General features: G+C 32.4%; 1 protein-coding gene across 1 annotated transcript; it reads left to right on the top strand.

The window, feature by feature from the left end:
* Positions 1–1,835: 1,835 nt before the first annotated feature.
* Positions 1,836–2,609, top strand: LOC111404569. The gene has a single exon (XM_023033360.1). The coding sequence runs from the start codon at positions 1,836–1,838 to the stop codon at positions 2,607–2,609; it is 774 nt and encodes a 257-aa protein (XP_022889128.1).
* Positions 2,610–17,471: the final 14,862 nt, after the last annotated feature.

Below are 17,471 nucleotides of genomic sequence, written 5' to 3'. Positions count from 1 at the left end.
TTCAACCCTCGAACACCTATAAAATTAAGAGCTTGTTTGGTGGGGATTTCAAGAATTGATTTTTTGATGGTAAGAGAAAAAGTGGGTTCGACCGATGAGAGAAGAATTTAAGAATAACGGCTGAAATAATGAAATAACGGTCAAAAAATTTATTTTAATTGGCTTAACATCCCTATCAAACAAGCGCGAAAATGGAAAAGTGTTCCTTGGCAGGACTCGGATGCTCAAGTTAGAAGCAATATTGAGAGAGAGGAAATATAACATGATATTCAAAAGGTAGTTGACATGTTAATCTGAATGTACTGCCTTTTTGTAGATAGTGTCATGTTTCCAACTAATTTATCACCCTCCTACATCCACTCCTTAGAATTTAGAGATTTCTTCTCAAGGACGTGATTCTAGAGACGTGGCCTCTGTTTGGGTTTCTATTATTTATTTATTAATTTATATTTTAACTAGAAGTTACTTTTTAAAAAATAAGTTGTGAGTAAGTGGATGATACTTGTAGGTCATTTCCTTTCATAGGAAATGTGTGGGTAAAATTAAAATTTGACTTCCGAGTAGTAAGTGTTTGATAAAGAAAAAAATGAAATCCAAATAGAGGCATGATTGCTTGACAATAGTTGGCTATTTCCGACTGAAAATATTGATGCTTGTCTTTTGAAAGCCAAAGGCGTCTATGCAACATCTTTACCTCATCGTGCAATGGCCTCTTTACATGAGATGGATAATGGCTTATAATTTACACTATTCATCATTCTATTGAAAACGATGTTTCTGGCCACACATCTCTTCATTCAAGCAAGCCTCAACAATCGTGACACGAATGTTTAATCCATCTCACTTGGACATGCTATTGAATCCCTTTCTTTAGCCGACGTACCCATCCAGGAGGACTATAATAGTTCCTAAATGCCAATTTTCTTGTCATAAAATTGTATTATGTTAAAAGTCAACCGTTGTATTGTTCAATGTTACCTACTAAGCCCTTGTTTAAACCCGATTTTTTCAAAAATTCATTTTTTCAAAACTCGTTTTCAACTACACATTTTCAATAAAATAATATTACATGCAAATCCAAAACATTTTCTTAATTTTTAATCACACATTTTCAATCAATCACTATTTAAAAATGCATTCTTTCACTTAAAATGAGGCTCAAACAAGGGCTAAACATGGAACTTTACCGCTCCCATATATATTACACGTATATAGATGTGTACGTTCTTCGATTCAATACGTTAAGCCCCATTTTTGTGGAGGATTAAAGTCATTTTTAGTGGATTTTGATAAAATCGATGAAATGTATAGCTGAAAAGTTATGGATCTTATGTAATATGTGGTTAAAATTAAATATTGACTTTGATTTGGATTAAATTATAGATTCATACGGCCTCTAAGTCTCATATCTATTAATGCCCCAAAAGATAGGGAAGTAACCAATAACCAAGTAACCCTTTTTTCTCTATTCTAGCAGTAGAAAATGGACTTTTTCTCTATATAGACTTTCCCTCTTGTCGTATTTCCCCAATCGCAATTGTTTCTAGAAGGTACAAATTAAACTATTACCAAATCGTATACGCACCACTAAAACATTTCAACATGGATCCTTCTGAAGAAGCCACAAGGAAACAATACTCATTTTCGTCTGACCCTACAAACTTCTTGATATCATCTCTTGTTCTAGAATTATTCGAACCGGCCCTCCCAATTTCCCTTCCTTTTTTTCTCTTTCAATCTTAGAAAAATCTTAATATATAATTATATATATAACAATTCGATCTCTCAATTCCGAGATTGCCTCAAATTTCTTTCACTTTTACTTCTCTCTGAAAATGGATGATTCTACAAGTTTTCAGGATCAAGTGTATACAAAAGAAGAAGAAGAAGAAGAAGAAGAAGAGATAATTTCTCTTTGTGATTTTCCTCTAAACAGTGACGAATCCGAGAAGAAGGATGTTTCTAAGATTCAAGATCGAAGTTCTTCGTCGCCCTCAGATTTGTTCGAGTTCTTCAGTGATGTCAGCTCCGACATGTCCCATGCAGAAGACATAATTTTCTGTGGTAAACTCGTACCCTACAAAGAACAACCTCTTCTCAAGGATCATTTTCACAATTCTCTCTCGACAGATGATAATAGCTTCAAGAATTTTAATACAAGAAGGTGCGAATCATTGTCTGATGAGAACACAAGATCACACAAGACGAAGAAGTTGATAAGAAACAGCAGGTTTTTAGATTACAGAAAACTCCATAATTCAAGCTTGGAAATCAAATCTGAGGACTCGGAAATCCTAAGAAGTTCATCAAAGAGTTCGACAAAATCTGATCCGGGATCAAAGGTATCTAAACCAAGATGTTCTATTTTGAAGTTTGGCCTAGTGAAATTTCCACCAGAAATGGACCTCCAAGATATAAAAAACCGGCAAGTTCGCCGGAAAATTCCGGGGAGTGTGTTTCCGGCGGCTGAGACTGGCTGGAAGGCTCCAGCTAGTCGGATTGACCGGAGAAATTCTTGGGGTCATGATTTGTTAAGTGTGTTAAGTTGTAAAGCTCATACTAGCGTAGCCGTGACTGCATCCAATATTAATTTCGTGCATGAAATTTGAAAAGTTCAAAATTATCATATAATTTTCACATGATAAATTTACTATAGTCCGCGAAATAACATTACTTAGAAGAGAAGATAGTGTACAGCACACACATTTGGTATAATGTGCCTGGACTTGTAGTTGAGAAGAGGGATAAGGATTGATATCAATGAAGCTCACAAGAATCACTATGATGAAATGAATACCATATTTAATTTTATTATTTTCTTTTTTTAATTATATTTAATGTATTTGCAATACAAATAGTTATATGTATGGCTGTATGTGTAGGACAAATAATTCTATATAATATACTTTTTTTTCTATTTGAAATTTCAAAATCAAAGGCTGTTGACTGACTAGTAATTTGCTGACCAAGGTAAAGTTATTCCAATAATTGACTATTCCTTTATGTATAGAGGTCAATAAATAGATTCTGCCTTTTTGGATGCGCATTTTTATTAAATAAAGTTAATAAAAGTTAATAAATCTTATTAAATGTGTGATTAAAAGTGAATAAAATTTATTGATAAAATAAAATGTATGATTAAAAATGAAATTTAACCAATTTGATTAATTTTTATTATTTATTTATTTATTTTTTAAGTAACTTCGACAAATAAACCATGAACAAATTAACTATTAAAGTTTCAAATGTGCGTACTTTCTATTTTTTCTTGGCTCAAAGGCATGCTTGAAGGTGATTTGGTTTGGGCTGGTTTCGACTCCAATTCAAAACCAAAACCAAATTAGTCGGTTTGGTGAATTTCAACTAAACCAACTCACTCTAACGAAAGTAATGAAAACGAGAATGCTTCATAGTTTCTAGCTTTCTTAATATCGACAAATTCCTAATAATCGCACTTAACCTTATATCCGTGTTATCATTGATAAAATCTTAGAAGTTTTGTGGCGACGACGGACTCGGCCACTCACTTGGAAGAGTAAGATTGATTGAACACTAATAAGAGATATAACCACATGTGATATTTAACCTAATTTTGTTTAGCTTTACGTACTTCAGCATCTTTCGTCCTTTTGTTTTCTATAATTTAATTAGAAAAATATGCAATGAAGGTTACAAACTTTCAAAAAAATGCAGCGCAATTCTAAAATTTAAATCGTCGTAGATACATTCTAAACCTTTCAAAAATATTTGATAGAAAGAACTCGAATAATTTGTGTTCAAAAATTCGTTAGTTGATCAAAAGTCACGAATTTGACCTTATTTAAAAATACAAAATGGTCAATCTATATTTTACTACAACAAAAATGGAAAAAAAATATAAAAAAAAAAAAAAAAAAAAAGTGAAATTTCTTCATGTCCCTCACCCCACCCCATCACATCAAAATAAACAGAAAATCCAGATTTGAACAAAAAATAAAATCCAAGTCGTCCATCATTTTACGGTCATTGTTGAATAACAAAAAACTCGTAAAGGAATATTGGCAAACTCGTACCTCAATTATGCGAACCCTATAATCGCATGCGAACCTTGGGAAATAGAAGCGAGCATTCATATATATGAGAAATTGCAACTAAAAATGGCGAACTGTTTCTATCAAAACATTTTGCATCGATAAAAAATCATTATCAAAGCACACGTGAATAGAGGTGCAAAGCATGACTTCATAACCAATTAATGGCAATTAAAACGTGAGTAGATAACAGAATTAACTAGAAATCATTAATCAATGGTTGCCACATATCACCAACTAAAAAGACTCATATACCCCCAGGCCTAACTAGAAATCTATAAATAGGGGTGTCTAGGGTGAAGAAGAGTAAACATAATTTCTTCATCCCAAATGGTCATTTATCTTCTTGCTCCCTATTGGCCAGCATATTATCGAGTATATGAGGGAAAAATCCTGATTATATAAGAGAACCACGAATTGTTCATTATCATTTTGAGATCAACAAATTGGTGTCTTGTGTCGAAAATTAGAGCGAAAAGAACCACGATCTCGTTGTTTTGAGCTCACAAATAATAAAAATTTGCATAGAAATAAGTCAAGCAGAAGTATATCTAATGGAGGTAAATGTTATTGGAGATCAGAGTTGAAACTCTCAGTGATGGTTCGAAGAACCGTGACGAAAATCTAAAGTGACAGCAAGAGGAATCTCTAAGGAAACTGCAAACAATTCTCCCTCCTGCACAGTATCGTTATCAATAAAAAGAAGATTTCTACTATGAAAACCATCCAAGAGATGGATGAAGGCCTTAGAGCTTTAATAGCAGAAAATGCTCGTAAGGCAAAAAAATTCAAAGGTAGATTTTGTAAGTGTTATACCCTAAATCCAATCGACTTTAGACATAAACTCTTATTTAATATATAATTGATGTAATTTTATGGCAAAACTATTATTTAATTAATATTCAATTAAAATGTATGATTAAAAATGAAATTTAACCAATTTGATCATTTTGTATTTTTTTTATTTTTTTATTTTTTTTAACAAAAGGTGACATTAACAAATAAGCCATGAACAAATTACGATTAAAGTTTCAAAATGTGCATACTTTCTATTTTTTCTTGGCTCAAATGCAGGCCTAAACATGATTTGGTTTGGGCTGGTTTCGAATCCAATTCAAAATCAAAATCAAATTAGTTGATTTGGGTGAATTTCAACCCAACCAATCCACTCTAACAAAAGTGATGAAAACGAGAATGCTTCATAATTTCTAGCTTTCTTGACATCAACAGATCGCACCTAACCTTATATTCTGATTATCATAGACAAAATCTTAGGAGTTTTGCGGCTACAACGGACTCGGCCACCCACTTGGAAGAATAAGATTGACTGAACACTACTAAGAGATATAGCCACATGTGATATTTAATCTGATTTTGTTTAGCTTTACGTACTTCAGCATCTTTTGTCCTTTTGTTTTTTATAATTTAATTAGAAAAATATGCAATGAAGGTTTCAAACTTTCAAAAAAATACAGCGAAATTCTAAACATTTAAACCGTCGCAGATACATTCTAAACCTTTCAAAAAATATTTGATAGAAAGACCTCGAATTATTTGTGTTCAAAAATTCGTTAATTGATCAAAAGTCAAGAATTTGACCATCTTTAAAAATAACAAAATGGTGAATCTATATTTTACTACAACTAAAATGGAAACAAAAAATAAAAGAGAATTTGCTTAATGTCCGTCACCCACCCCCGTCACATCAAATTGAATAAGAACAAAATCCAGATTCGAACCAAAAATAAAATCCAACTCGTCCATAATTTCATTTTCCTTTAAACTTTCTCCTCGTGGAAGTTTAGTGTCAGTCTCTATCTTTGAACGTTTGATAACACCCTTAATTTACTGTTTTTTGCTTATCAAAAGTCTCATAATCATAAGACTACCCCTTCAATCAGGTAATCCCATTCCCTATCCTTGAGCAACCTCTATTTTAAGTGTAGTGGAACTTTTGTTCTTCTCTCCTTTATCATTGTTGAACAACCAAAAACTTGTAGAGGAATATTGGCAAACTCGTACCTCGATTATGCGAACAAACCTCGGGAAGCAGAAGCGAGCATCTATAAATATGAGAAATCGCAACTAAAAGTGGTGAACTGTTTTCATCAAATTATCTTTGCATTGGTAAAAACGGTTATCAAAGCACACGTAAATAGAGGTGCAAAGCATGACTTCATAACCAATGAATGGGAATTAAAACGTGAGTAAATAACATAATTAACTAGAACTCATTCAATCAAAGGCTGACACATGTCATCAACTAAAAAGACTCACATACCCCTAAGGTCTGAATAGAAATCTATAAATATGGGTGTCTGGGATGAAGACGAGTATACTGAATTCAAAATTGCTTCCTCCCAAATGGCCATGTATCTTCTTGCTCCCTAATGGCCAGCATAATATGGAGTTTAGAAGGGAAAATCCTAGTTATATGAGAGAAATCTGTTTATTATCATTTTGAGGTCAACAAATTGGTGTCTTCACTCGGAAACTAGAATGAAGAGAACCACAATCTTGTTGTTTTGAGGTCAAAAATAATGAAATTTTGTAAAGAAATAAGTCAAGCAAAAGTATATCTAATGGAGGTAAACGTATTGGAGATCGGAGTTAAAACTCTTACGATGGTTCGAAGAACAGTGACGTAAATTTAAAGCGACAGCAAGAGGAATCTCTGACGAAACTGCAAACAATTCTCCCTCCTGCACAATATCATCATCAACAAAAGAAGATTTCTACTATGAAAACCATCCAGGAGATAGATGAAAGCCTTCAAGCTTTAATAGGAGAAAATGCTTCCTTATGCGCAAAGGTAAAAAAATTCAAAGGTAGATTTTGTAAGTATTATACCCTAAATCCAATCGACTTTGGACATAAACACCTATTTAATATATAATTGATGTAATTTTATGGCAAATCTATTATTTAATTAATATTCAATTAAATCAAATAATAGAGTCCGTAGATTCAAATCTTGATAATTTGTTAATCACAAGGAGATGTGATTGAGATACAAATTACATGGATTGAATATTAAATCGTCTGTGGTCGTAAGTAATAACGAGATGCGGATATCATTATTACGAATAGACCATCACGTGTGGCATTTCTTATTTAAGAAGTAAGTAGCTGATCTTACAAGTTAAAGTGTGGTGACACTTGAATGAACACATGGATGTTTTCTTATAGAACAAAATATTGGATACCCGTCAAGAGATTCCACGTGGATAACTATCTGAGGGTCAATGGTTAATGTCTAACGTTTGGTAGTGGAATTGATCATTTGACTTGAGGTCATCATGGTACCTTATACAAGGATAGTCATACTTCGACGGTTATGGATGTTGTTCTGCTAAGGGCTGCTAATACATCATCGTTCAGATATGTCAAGAATCGTATGGAGGTTGTGAATGATCAATAAAGGATTCGTCACTCTTAGATAGTAAGAGATTATGATCTGCTTTTCATTCAATTAAGTCGATGGAGAAATCCTTGGCTAAGGTACACTCAGAAGTCGAAAAGAAGTTTTCGATTTATATTGATTTAATAGTGTAGTGAAAGATATGCTCGATAATCGTGATTGACACACTTTCATATCTCGTAATTGATCGGATCATATTAACGAAGGGATTATAGTTTCACGGTAAACAAACGAGTTTGATTTTGTCATACCACGTTATATTTTTCGCACATGTATTGCCCTGACACATTGCTAGATGTCAATCTGGGACGGCGAGTATGAATGGATGATAAATTAATAGGGTGTTTTAATTTATTAATTTTGATTAGATCGAAATAATATTTCACATCGTTAGGTATCATGATAGAAAACCTGATGGATTGCACACAAAAAGAGAATTAGAAAATTATAATTTATCAATTAATTAATTTAACAATCGTTGAATAAACTAATTAATTAGGTTACTTATTTATAGGCCCGAATTAATTAACTAGATTAATTAATTCATGGATCGATTTAATTAAATGTTTTAATTAAATATTAAATTGAATCAGGTCAAGCCCGTTTGGACTTATTTAAATAAGTGATTAGGGTTTACAATTTGTAGAGAATTCATTCATGCTAGCACAAGAAGAAAAAAATCATAATCCTACAATCCTGTTCTCTGTGTGGAACATCGTTAAAGGCTAGACAATTGGACAACTTTGGGTGGTGAATCAAGATTGCTGGAACAAAGAAAAACAAAGGAGTTTGCAGATCTAAAAAAATGTACGACTTTTATTACAAATTCTTTCTAAACACAAAGACGATTCCTGATAGAAATTGAAAATTGATTTATTTGCTGCTGTGCATGATAAGTAAATTTTCAACAGATTTCTTATGGAACTTTGGAAGAATAATATAGAATCAACAGCAAGCTTCTACCGTGCAAACAGCAACAGCAACAGTCAAAATATTCAAGTATCAAATACATCCTACAGCTTACCTGGCAAACAACAATAGGATTTCCAAATCAATAAATCTTGCAAACATGATAGACTTGCGGAAAAAGTTCTCTCTCATAAAAGAAAGTTAAATTAAATAGTTTCATCATGAAGATTAAAGGGCAGAAAGCCTAATTTAGTCCTTATAATCTACTCTCTATGAGAAATATGAGGATAAGCCACTTAGGTCATATGAGTTGCAGGGGCGGACCCAGACGTCTAATATTGTGAGGTCAAAATTTTAAAAATAATTTTTTTAATAAACAACATAATATCAGTAAAAATAAGTTAATATATATTTTGACACTTTGAAAACATCGTATAATTACATCATTATTAATATTATTAAATAAATTTTGCTACTTGTATAGTTTTATTTATCATTTCGTTGATAAATACTGAGCTAACATTGAGTAAGTTAAATTGAATATAGAAATTAAATGAATTGAAATAAAATTCAAGTTTAGTTCAGGAAGTAAATGAAATTCAAATTTAAAGCAAACATATATAATTCAAAAGTAATTCAAATTGCATTTAATCCGTACCAATCCTAAAAAATTTACGTCATATTTCATGTAAAACTTCAAATTGAAATGATATAAATTATATTGAAAAATTTATTGTGCAAAAATAATAATTAATTGAATTTTTTAAAAGAAAAAACGAGTTAGACGTCTTTTTAAAAGCGTACGTTTGATACATATTTAACTATTTTCGATATCCGTTTGGACCATTCGATTGAAAACGATGTAATTTTCGAAACAAACTTTTATATGGCATAGACGATTTGTGGATTCAGATAGCACATGATTGCAAACGAATTTTTAGAGTTAGGATATTATTGAAACTTTCAAAATATTAATTTCAAACGGCCTACTTTAACATGTTATAACTTTTGCTATAATTGACCACTTCACATGCCATTAATGAGTGAAAAACTAGGCCATGAGCACTTCGAAATGATATTAAGAATGCAATATTTTGACTTCATTTTATATCCCGACGAGTGCATCAAAGTAAATTGCAAAAAAAAAGGGGCAAAATAAATGACCCCACACGACCCCATGTGGGTCCGCCCGTGATGAGTTGAATGCAAACGATGAAAGTTTGCCATTCTCAAAGGAAATCGGAGAGATTCTGATTCCAAATTACTTTATCCATCCCTAAATAGAGAAATACAGCAGAAAAGTTGATATAATGTACCATTTGTACGAGTACATGATGTAAATAAAGCTAAAGAGATGTACAACAAATTACTATTAGGCTCTAATAGAAATTGGTCACAACTAAAGGAAGTGTTCTTGGGAGCCTTCGCTAGAAATAGGCTTGGGCAAGCACCAGCTACTAGGTTAAATGGCATGATAAAGGAAGAAAGAGAATCTCTTAAAAGTTACTTCACACATTTTAGTATTGAACTTATCAATTGCAAAACTATATCTGACGAGAAGGCTAGGAATGCCTTGTGGAGTGGATTACTAATGCTAAAGTATTTATGGAGAGACTTCCGCAAATAAGAATCATCAGTTAGGATACCTTGTACAAAATAAAATTCAAAAGGATGATACAATTGAAAACAAGAAAAAGATAGAACACGGTTACACAGAATCTAAATAATAAGGGGAAGGCTCAGATATATGTGCCTAGGTTATTGAAATAGCAATATCGACGAGCACAATAAATTGCATATAATTGTATCAGCTCTTTCGCAAGCAGTTTGCAAAGCACATTATCTGTCCCATAAGATCCACAAACTATAATTTGTAAATTTCACCATGTCAGAGATCATGACATAGATAAACACACCAAATTGATCGAAATGGCCAAGGTATGGAGCCGACATGGAGGAATATGTGAAGTTCTTGAGAATTGAAAGCCCTCTTATATAGGCAAAAGAGGATTAGTTCGAGAAACAAGGCCACGATATGAAGGACCTCCATATGCATCTTTAAAGTCTCCAAACCACCAACCTCTTGTAAGGGAGATAAATACCATTATTGGCAATTCTTTTGTCAGCGGGAAGATAATTAATGTACAAAGGAGTTATACTCGAGCCACTAAAAAACACCTGTATTGGAAAACTTCTTGATTCGTGGTTATCCTAAAACTATATCACCTCCAAATATATTTAATGATAATGATGAACTGGGAATCATATTTTCTCACTACGATGTCCTAGTGGTTCAGGCAATAATTGTTTGCAATGGTCTTAACCATAGGCTAGTACATAACAAGAGTTCTGTAAACATTTTATTTAGAAGCGCATTTGACCAAATGAAGGTTGACCATCCTTGTGAACCAATGGCCAAACTTTTGTATAGATTTATTAGCAACAGTTTAGTTCCATGAGGATAAATTGCTTTGATAATAGAGCTGGGGGAGGAACCAACAATGTTCCAGGGATATATGGATTTCCTTATCAGAGATAGTAGATCCGCTTATAGTGGGACCATAGAAAGACCTGCCTTGTAATAGCTGAAAACAGTAACATCAATCTACCATCTACGTATTAAGTTTCAAACTCCAAAAGGAATGGCTAGTGTAAAGGAATATCAAGCGACCACATGTGAGCGTTACCTCAGCGTTCTAAGAAATGAAGCTCTGCGAACCCTGGCAATAATACCACGATGATCAACGCTCTAAAGTGAACAAAATGGCCAAGGTATGGAGCCAATAGGGAGGAGTATGCAAAGTTCCTGAAAATTGAAAGCCCTCCCATATTGGTCAAACAATATAAGGTCAAGGAATAAGGCCATGATATGAAACACCACCATATGCATCTTTAAAGGCTCTAAATCACCAACCTCTGGTGAGAGAGGTAAATACCATAATTGACAGTTCTTATGTCAGAGGAGAGACAATGAATATACAGATGAGTTATTCTTGAGCTTCTAAAAAACGTGCATTGGAAAACTTCTTGATTTGAGGTAATCCTAAAATTATATACCCTCCAATTATATTTATTGATGCTGATGAACAGGGAATCATATTTCCCTACTATGATGCCCTAGTTTACGGGCAATAATTGCCTTCAACTATTCTAACGATATGCTCATAGCTATTGAGAGTTCCATAAACATTTTATTAAGAAGTCCATTTGACCAAATGCAGGTTGACCATCCTTTGCTATCTATGGCAGAGCCTTTGTATGGATTTACCTACAATGACAAATTATTTTAACAGTAGAGCTAAAGGAGGAACCCACAATGTTCTAGGGTTATATGGATTTCCTTATCATAGACAGTAGATTAACTTTTAAGACCTACCTTGTAATAGCTGAGAGCATTAACATCAATCTACCATCTATATATTAAGTTTCAAACTCCAAAAGCAATAGCTAGCGTAAAGGAAAATCAAGTGGCCACACGAGTGTTACCTCAACGTGCTAAGAAGAAGCTATGCAAACCTTGACAATGAATACCACGATGATCAATGCTCCAAAGTGATCAAAATGCTCAAGGTATGGAGCCAACAAGGAGAAGTACACAAAGTTCCTGAGAATTGAAAGCTTTCTTATATAGGTCAAAGAAGACGATGTCGTGGAACAAGGTCATGGTATTAAGGACCACTATATACATCTTTAAGCTCCAAACCACCAACCTTCAATAAGGGTGATAAACATCATAATTGGTAGTTTTTTGTCAGCGGGGAGGCAATGAATGCAGAAAGGAGTTATACTTGAGCCACTAAAAATCCCGTATTGGATTACTTTTTGATTTGAGGTAATTCTAAAACTATACCCTTTCCAATTATGTTTAATGATGATGAAGAACAAGGAATTATATTTCTGCATTACGATGCTGTTGGAAATTTACTTATCATGCATAGTGAAAATAAAAACAAATTTCAATTCCCACCAGGAATCGTCTTTGTGTTTAGATAGGAATTGTGATAAAAGTAATACATTTTTCTAGATTTGCAAACTCCTTTGTTTTTCTTCATTCCAACAACCTTAATCTATCACGTACAGATGTCCAATTGTCCAACCTCCAATGAAATTTCATACAGAGAACAGATTGTAACAACCAAGGTTTTCTCTGAGAATATCTACAAATTGAAAATCCTACTCACGTATTTATATAAGCTCAAACAGGTTTGGTCTGACCCGGTCCAATATTTAATTAACTCATTTAATTAAATTTGATTCATGAATGGAGCAGGACAAACAACATCAAAAGTCGGATGTGGCTTTGTCAACTAAACTTCCTTACTAAGTCAAGAGATTTCAAGATCAGCCTTCATAGCAGGGGCCTCATGATTCATTTTACCATGTTCCAATCTTTGAAAGTCTTCCTAATATTAGCCGGCATGGTAGCTTCCTTATTAGCATAAACTTCAACACCCTTGGCTAACTCCTTGTATTTCAACTTTTCCTTTTCAGCCTCCTCCACTTTCTTCTAAAGAACACTACACTTTTTGTTGAGAGGTTGCACTTTCTTACCAAACTGTCATCCCACAAAATACAAACTCATACTCTTCTGCTGATTATGATGAAGTACAACATCTTGCATAAGATGAGCATCAATCATATTTCCTCATTCCGTTGGAGTAATATCCTCTACAAGTTTCTTTAAGGATTTATTGAAATATGTAAAAATAGATATTGCTGCCAAGAAACAAAGGTGGGTAAAATCAAAAGAATTCCAGAATATATTCCTCATCGAGGTGATGACTGAATAAAGACTTTGGATCTAGCTAAAACTCTCTTATTGAATAATACTGATAAGCCTCCAATTAAATTTGCCTACGGAAGACGCGTGAAGGGGCAGCAAACTCTTGATGGGGAAACCAATAACGTGACAGCTCGGTTCAATGGAAATCTCTAGAAGAAATGTTGAGTCATTTGATTTATTCAGTTGAGAAAAGGGTATAAATATACTTGTAAGGAAGGAAGAGAGTCAAGTAGAAGTCGAGTAAAGAAGTAGGAAATGGAGAAAGCTATTTTCCATTGAGATTTTCCTTTTGTATTTTCAGTTTTCAATTAAAGGAATTCATAAAAAAAATTTCTAGCTTACTTAATTCTTGATCTTCAGTCTACCAAGTGGTATCAGAGCACCTAATCTAACCATAACACTTACAAATCCCATGGGATTTTTGAAGCAACAAGTTACAGCCAACCAATTAGCTTTACGGTCCGGCATGGATGCTTTATGGACCGACTTCCAACAACTGCAAGCAGATTTGAAATGGATATTTAAGCTAATGTTTAGATCATTGGAGTCACAGGAAATGGAATGGAAAGAAAAGAGGATGGTCAACCCATAGTTGTTCGATTCATCATTTGGTTTAATGGGTGCACAGGCAAGTTCGGGAGGAAACTAGGACAAAGAAGGTAGATTTGACGATGGAGGGAGAACAGAATCACACATTTGGGGTCTAGACATGTCGGTGTTCGATGGAACTGACCCGGATGGGTGGATATTCAAGGTGGAGCGATATTTCATTATAAACCGACTAACAGAGAAGGAAAAAGGGGATGCCGCCGCCATGTGCTTAGATGGAGATGCCCTAGCATGGTTTTAGTGGGAGGAATGCCGGTGACCAATGAATAATTGGGAGGAATTGAAGGTTCATTTGCAGTACCTTTTTCAGCCTTCGCAAGACGGCTCCCTACGCACCCGATTTCTAGCTCTCCGGCAAACCACGACAGTGAAGAAATACCGCTGGTTGTTTGAAAGATTAGCCTCTCTGTTACAGAACATTTCGGAGGAGATCTTGGAGTGCAACTTCATCAATGGTCTAAAGCCCAGAATTAAGGCTGAGGTCCAGCTGTTAAAAATCATGGACGTGGCTCAACGTGTGGAGGAAAGGGATTTTGCAGTCCAACAAGGCCCAAATAACTTCATCCTAGCGAAATTAAAAGGACCCCTAGTAAGCTTAAATACCCAAACACCCTAGATTTCCACATGCTTCCACAAGCCGACCGTTCCACTACGTAACACTCCCATTCGCGACATTCCTCCGTCGAAAATTAATTCTCCCTTCAAGCAACTGACAGATGCATAAATCCAAACAAAGAAGTAAATGAGATTGTGCTATAAGTGTGATAAGAAGTTCGTTATTGGTCACCGGTGTAAAAATAGAGAGCTCCAGGTCATGGTGATAAGGGAAAATGAAGATGAGGACCTAGGAGGCAGGGGAACATCGAGTTATTTGGAAGACCTAGTTTGCAAGCAAGCAAGCAACAATTGTGAACAGCTGGGAGACACAGATGATGAGGCAGGGGAGGTGGGAACTTCTGTCGAGTTATCTCTCAACTTAGTGGTGGGTCTCACGGCTACCGAGGAAATGGTGGGCAATGGCTGCCCCACCCGGTATGTTTATCAAAATAGCCTTTGACCAAGTTTAAAAAAAAAAAAAAAAGAGGGAAAATGTTATTATTTGTGTAGGTCGAAAATACCCCCATCAAGGAAATAAGAGAAGAGAAAATAGAGAGAAAAAAGAAGAGAAAAAAAAAAAGAAAAAATCAGCCCGGACTGTTCGACGTCGCCTACGGACTGCCCGGACCTCATCAACTTCGACCAAGACCAGATCCACCTCGATTCGCCGGAGACCGTCATTTTCTGGAAGGTTAAACATGTTTTCTATAAATAACTACTTTGAATTTGTGAAAGTTTGAATGTTTAGGATGTGAATATGGGTTAAATTCATGTTTTTATGGTTAAAATGTAAGAAAATATCGAATTTAAGGTTAAAATGTTGAAAAAGAGTGAAAAAAAGGGACGGAACTCACCGAAAAGCTCGCCGAAAATGGAGTTTCCGGCGGCTCCGTCGGTGTATCGTCCGTAACAAACCAGAAATGGTCCGTTACGGACCGTAACGGACCATATGGTCCGCTACGGACCATGGGCCGTAGTGGACCATGTGGTCCGTTACGGCTACCGGACCAGGATGGTCCGGGTCCGGACTGGTCCGACCATATGGCCCGGACCAGTCCGGACACACCGACCCGGATTTTGGTCCGAGTCGGCTATCCGGACCCGGATTTGGGTCAAAAATAAATATTTTTTTTTCAGAATTATTGTTTATTTTTGTGTTAAGAAATAAAATGAAATATAAAATAAATTATATATTAAGAGAATTAACGAAATATTTAAAAATAAATTAAATTGAGTTTTAATTTTTTTTCTTTTTTACTTAAATATACATTTCAAATAAATAATTGAAATTGATTAATTAAATATGAAATAAATAATATATATAATTAACGAAATATTTTAAGAATAAATTAAAAAAAGCAATATCTTTTTTACTTAACGAACTAAGATAATGAATTAAAGAAATAGTAAAAGGAAAAATCGAATAGATATTATTCAAATAAATAATCAAAATAGAGTAATTAAATATGAAATAAATAAAACACAGGATTAACGAAATATTTAAAGAATAAATGAAATTGAATAATATTTTTTTACCTAACCAATTAAGATAATTAATTAAAGAAATGGTGAAACGAAAAATCGAATAAAGATTATTATTTTTCTTTAAATAAATAATCGAAATAAATAATATACATAATTAACGAAATATTTAAAGAATAAATTAAAAAAATAATATTTTTTTTATTTAACGAACTAAGATAATGAATTAAATAAATTGTAAAAGGAAAAATCGAATAAATATTAATAAAATAAATAATCGAAATAGAGTAATTAAATATGAAATAAATAAAACACATGATTAACGAAATATTAAAAGAATAAATTAAATTAAATAATATTTTTTTACCTAACCAATTAAGATAATTAATTAAAGAAATAGTGAAACGAAAAATCGAATAAATATTATTATTTTTATTCAAATAAACACTCGAAATAAATAATATACATAATTAACGAAATATTTAAAGAATAAATTAAAAAAGCAATATTTTTTTTTTTACTTAACGAACTAAGATAATGAATTAAAGAAATTGTAAAAGGAAAAATCGAATAGATATTATTCAAATAAATAATCGAAATAGAGTAATTAAATATGAAATAAATAAAACACATGATTAACGAAATATTAAAAGAATAAATTAAATTAAATAATATTTTTTTACCTAACCAATTAAGATAATTAATTAAAGAAATAGTGAAACGAAAAATCGAATAAATATTATTATTTTTATTCAAATAAATAATCGAAATAAATAATATACATAATTAACGAAATATTTAAAGAATAACTTAAAAAACAATTTTTTTTACTTAACGAACTAAGATAATGAATTAAAGAAATTGTAAAAGGAAAAATCGAATAAATATTATTAAAATAAATAATTGAAATAGAGTAATTAAATATGAAATAAATAAAACACATGATTAACGAAATATTAAAAGAATAAATTAAATTGAATAATTTTTTTTACCTAACCAATTAAGATAATTAATTAAAGAAATAGTGAAACGAAAAATGGAATAAATATTATTATTTTTATTCAAATAAATAATCGAAATAAATAATATACATAATTAACGAAATATTTAAAGAATAAATTAAAAAACAATAATTTTTTTACTTAACGAACTAAGATAATGAATTAAAGAAATAGTAAAAGGAAAAATCGAATAAATATTATTGAAATAAATAATCAAAATAGAATAATTAAATATGAAATAGATAGAACACATGATTAACGAAATATTTAAAGAATAAATTAAATTGAATAATATTTTTTTTACCTAACCAATTAAGATAATTAATTAAAGAAATAGTAAAACGAAAAATCGAATAAATATTATTATTTTTATTCAAATAAATAATCGAAATAAATAATATACATAATTAACGAAATATTTAAAGAATAAATTAAAAAAATAATAATTTTTTACTTAACGAATTAAGATAATGAATTAAAGAAATAGTAAAACGAAAAATTGAATAAATATTATTCAAATAAATAATCGAAATAGTGTAATTAAATATGAAATAAATAAAACACAGGATTAACGAAATATTTAAAGAATAAATTAAATT

Source organism: Olea europaea, chromosome 11 (assembly GCF_002742605.1).
Source record: "Olea europaea var. sylvestris chromosome 11, O_europaea_v1, whole genome shotgun sequence".
In the NCBI taxonomy this organism is placed as follows: domain Eukaryota; kingdom Viridiplantae; phylum Streptophyta; class Magnoliopsida; order Lamiales; family Oleaceae; genus Olea; species Olea europaea.
Note: the sequence above shows the minus strand (reverse complement) of the source record. Positions and strands in the feature narration are given on the sequence as shown.

What these genes read in the sequence shown, in the direction of transcription:
- LOC111404569 (XM_023033360.1), top strand. Translation starts at nt 1,836, where the DNA reads ATGGATGATTCTACAAGTTTTCAGGATCAAGTGTATACAAAAGAAGAA.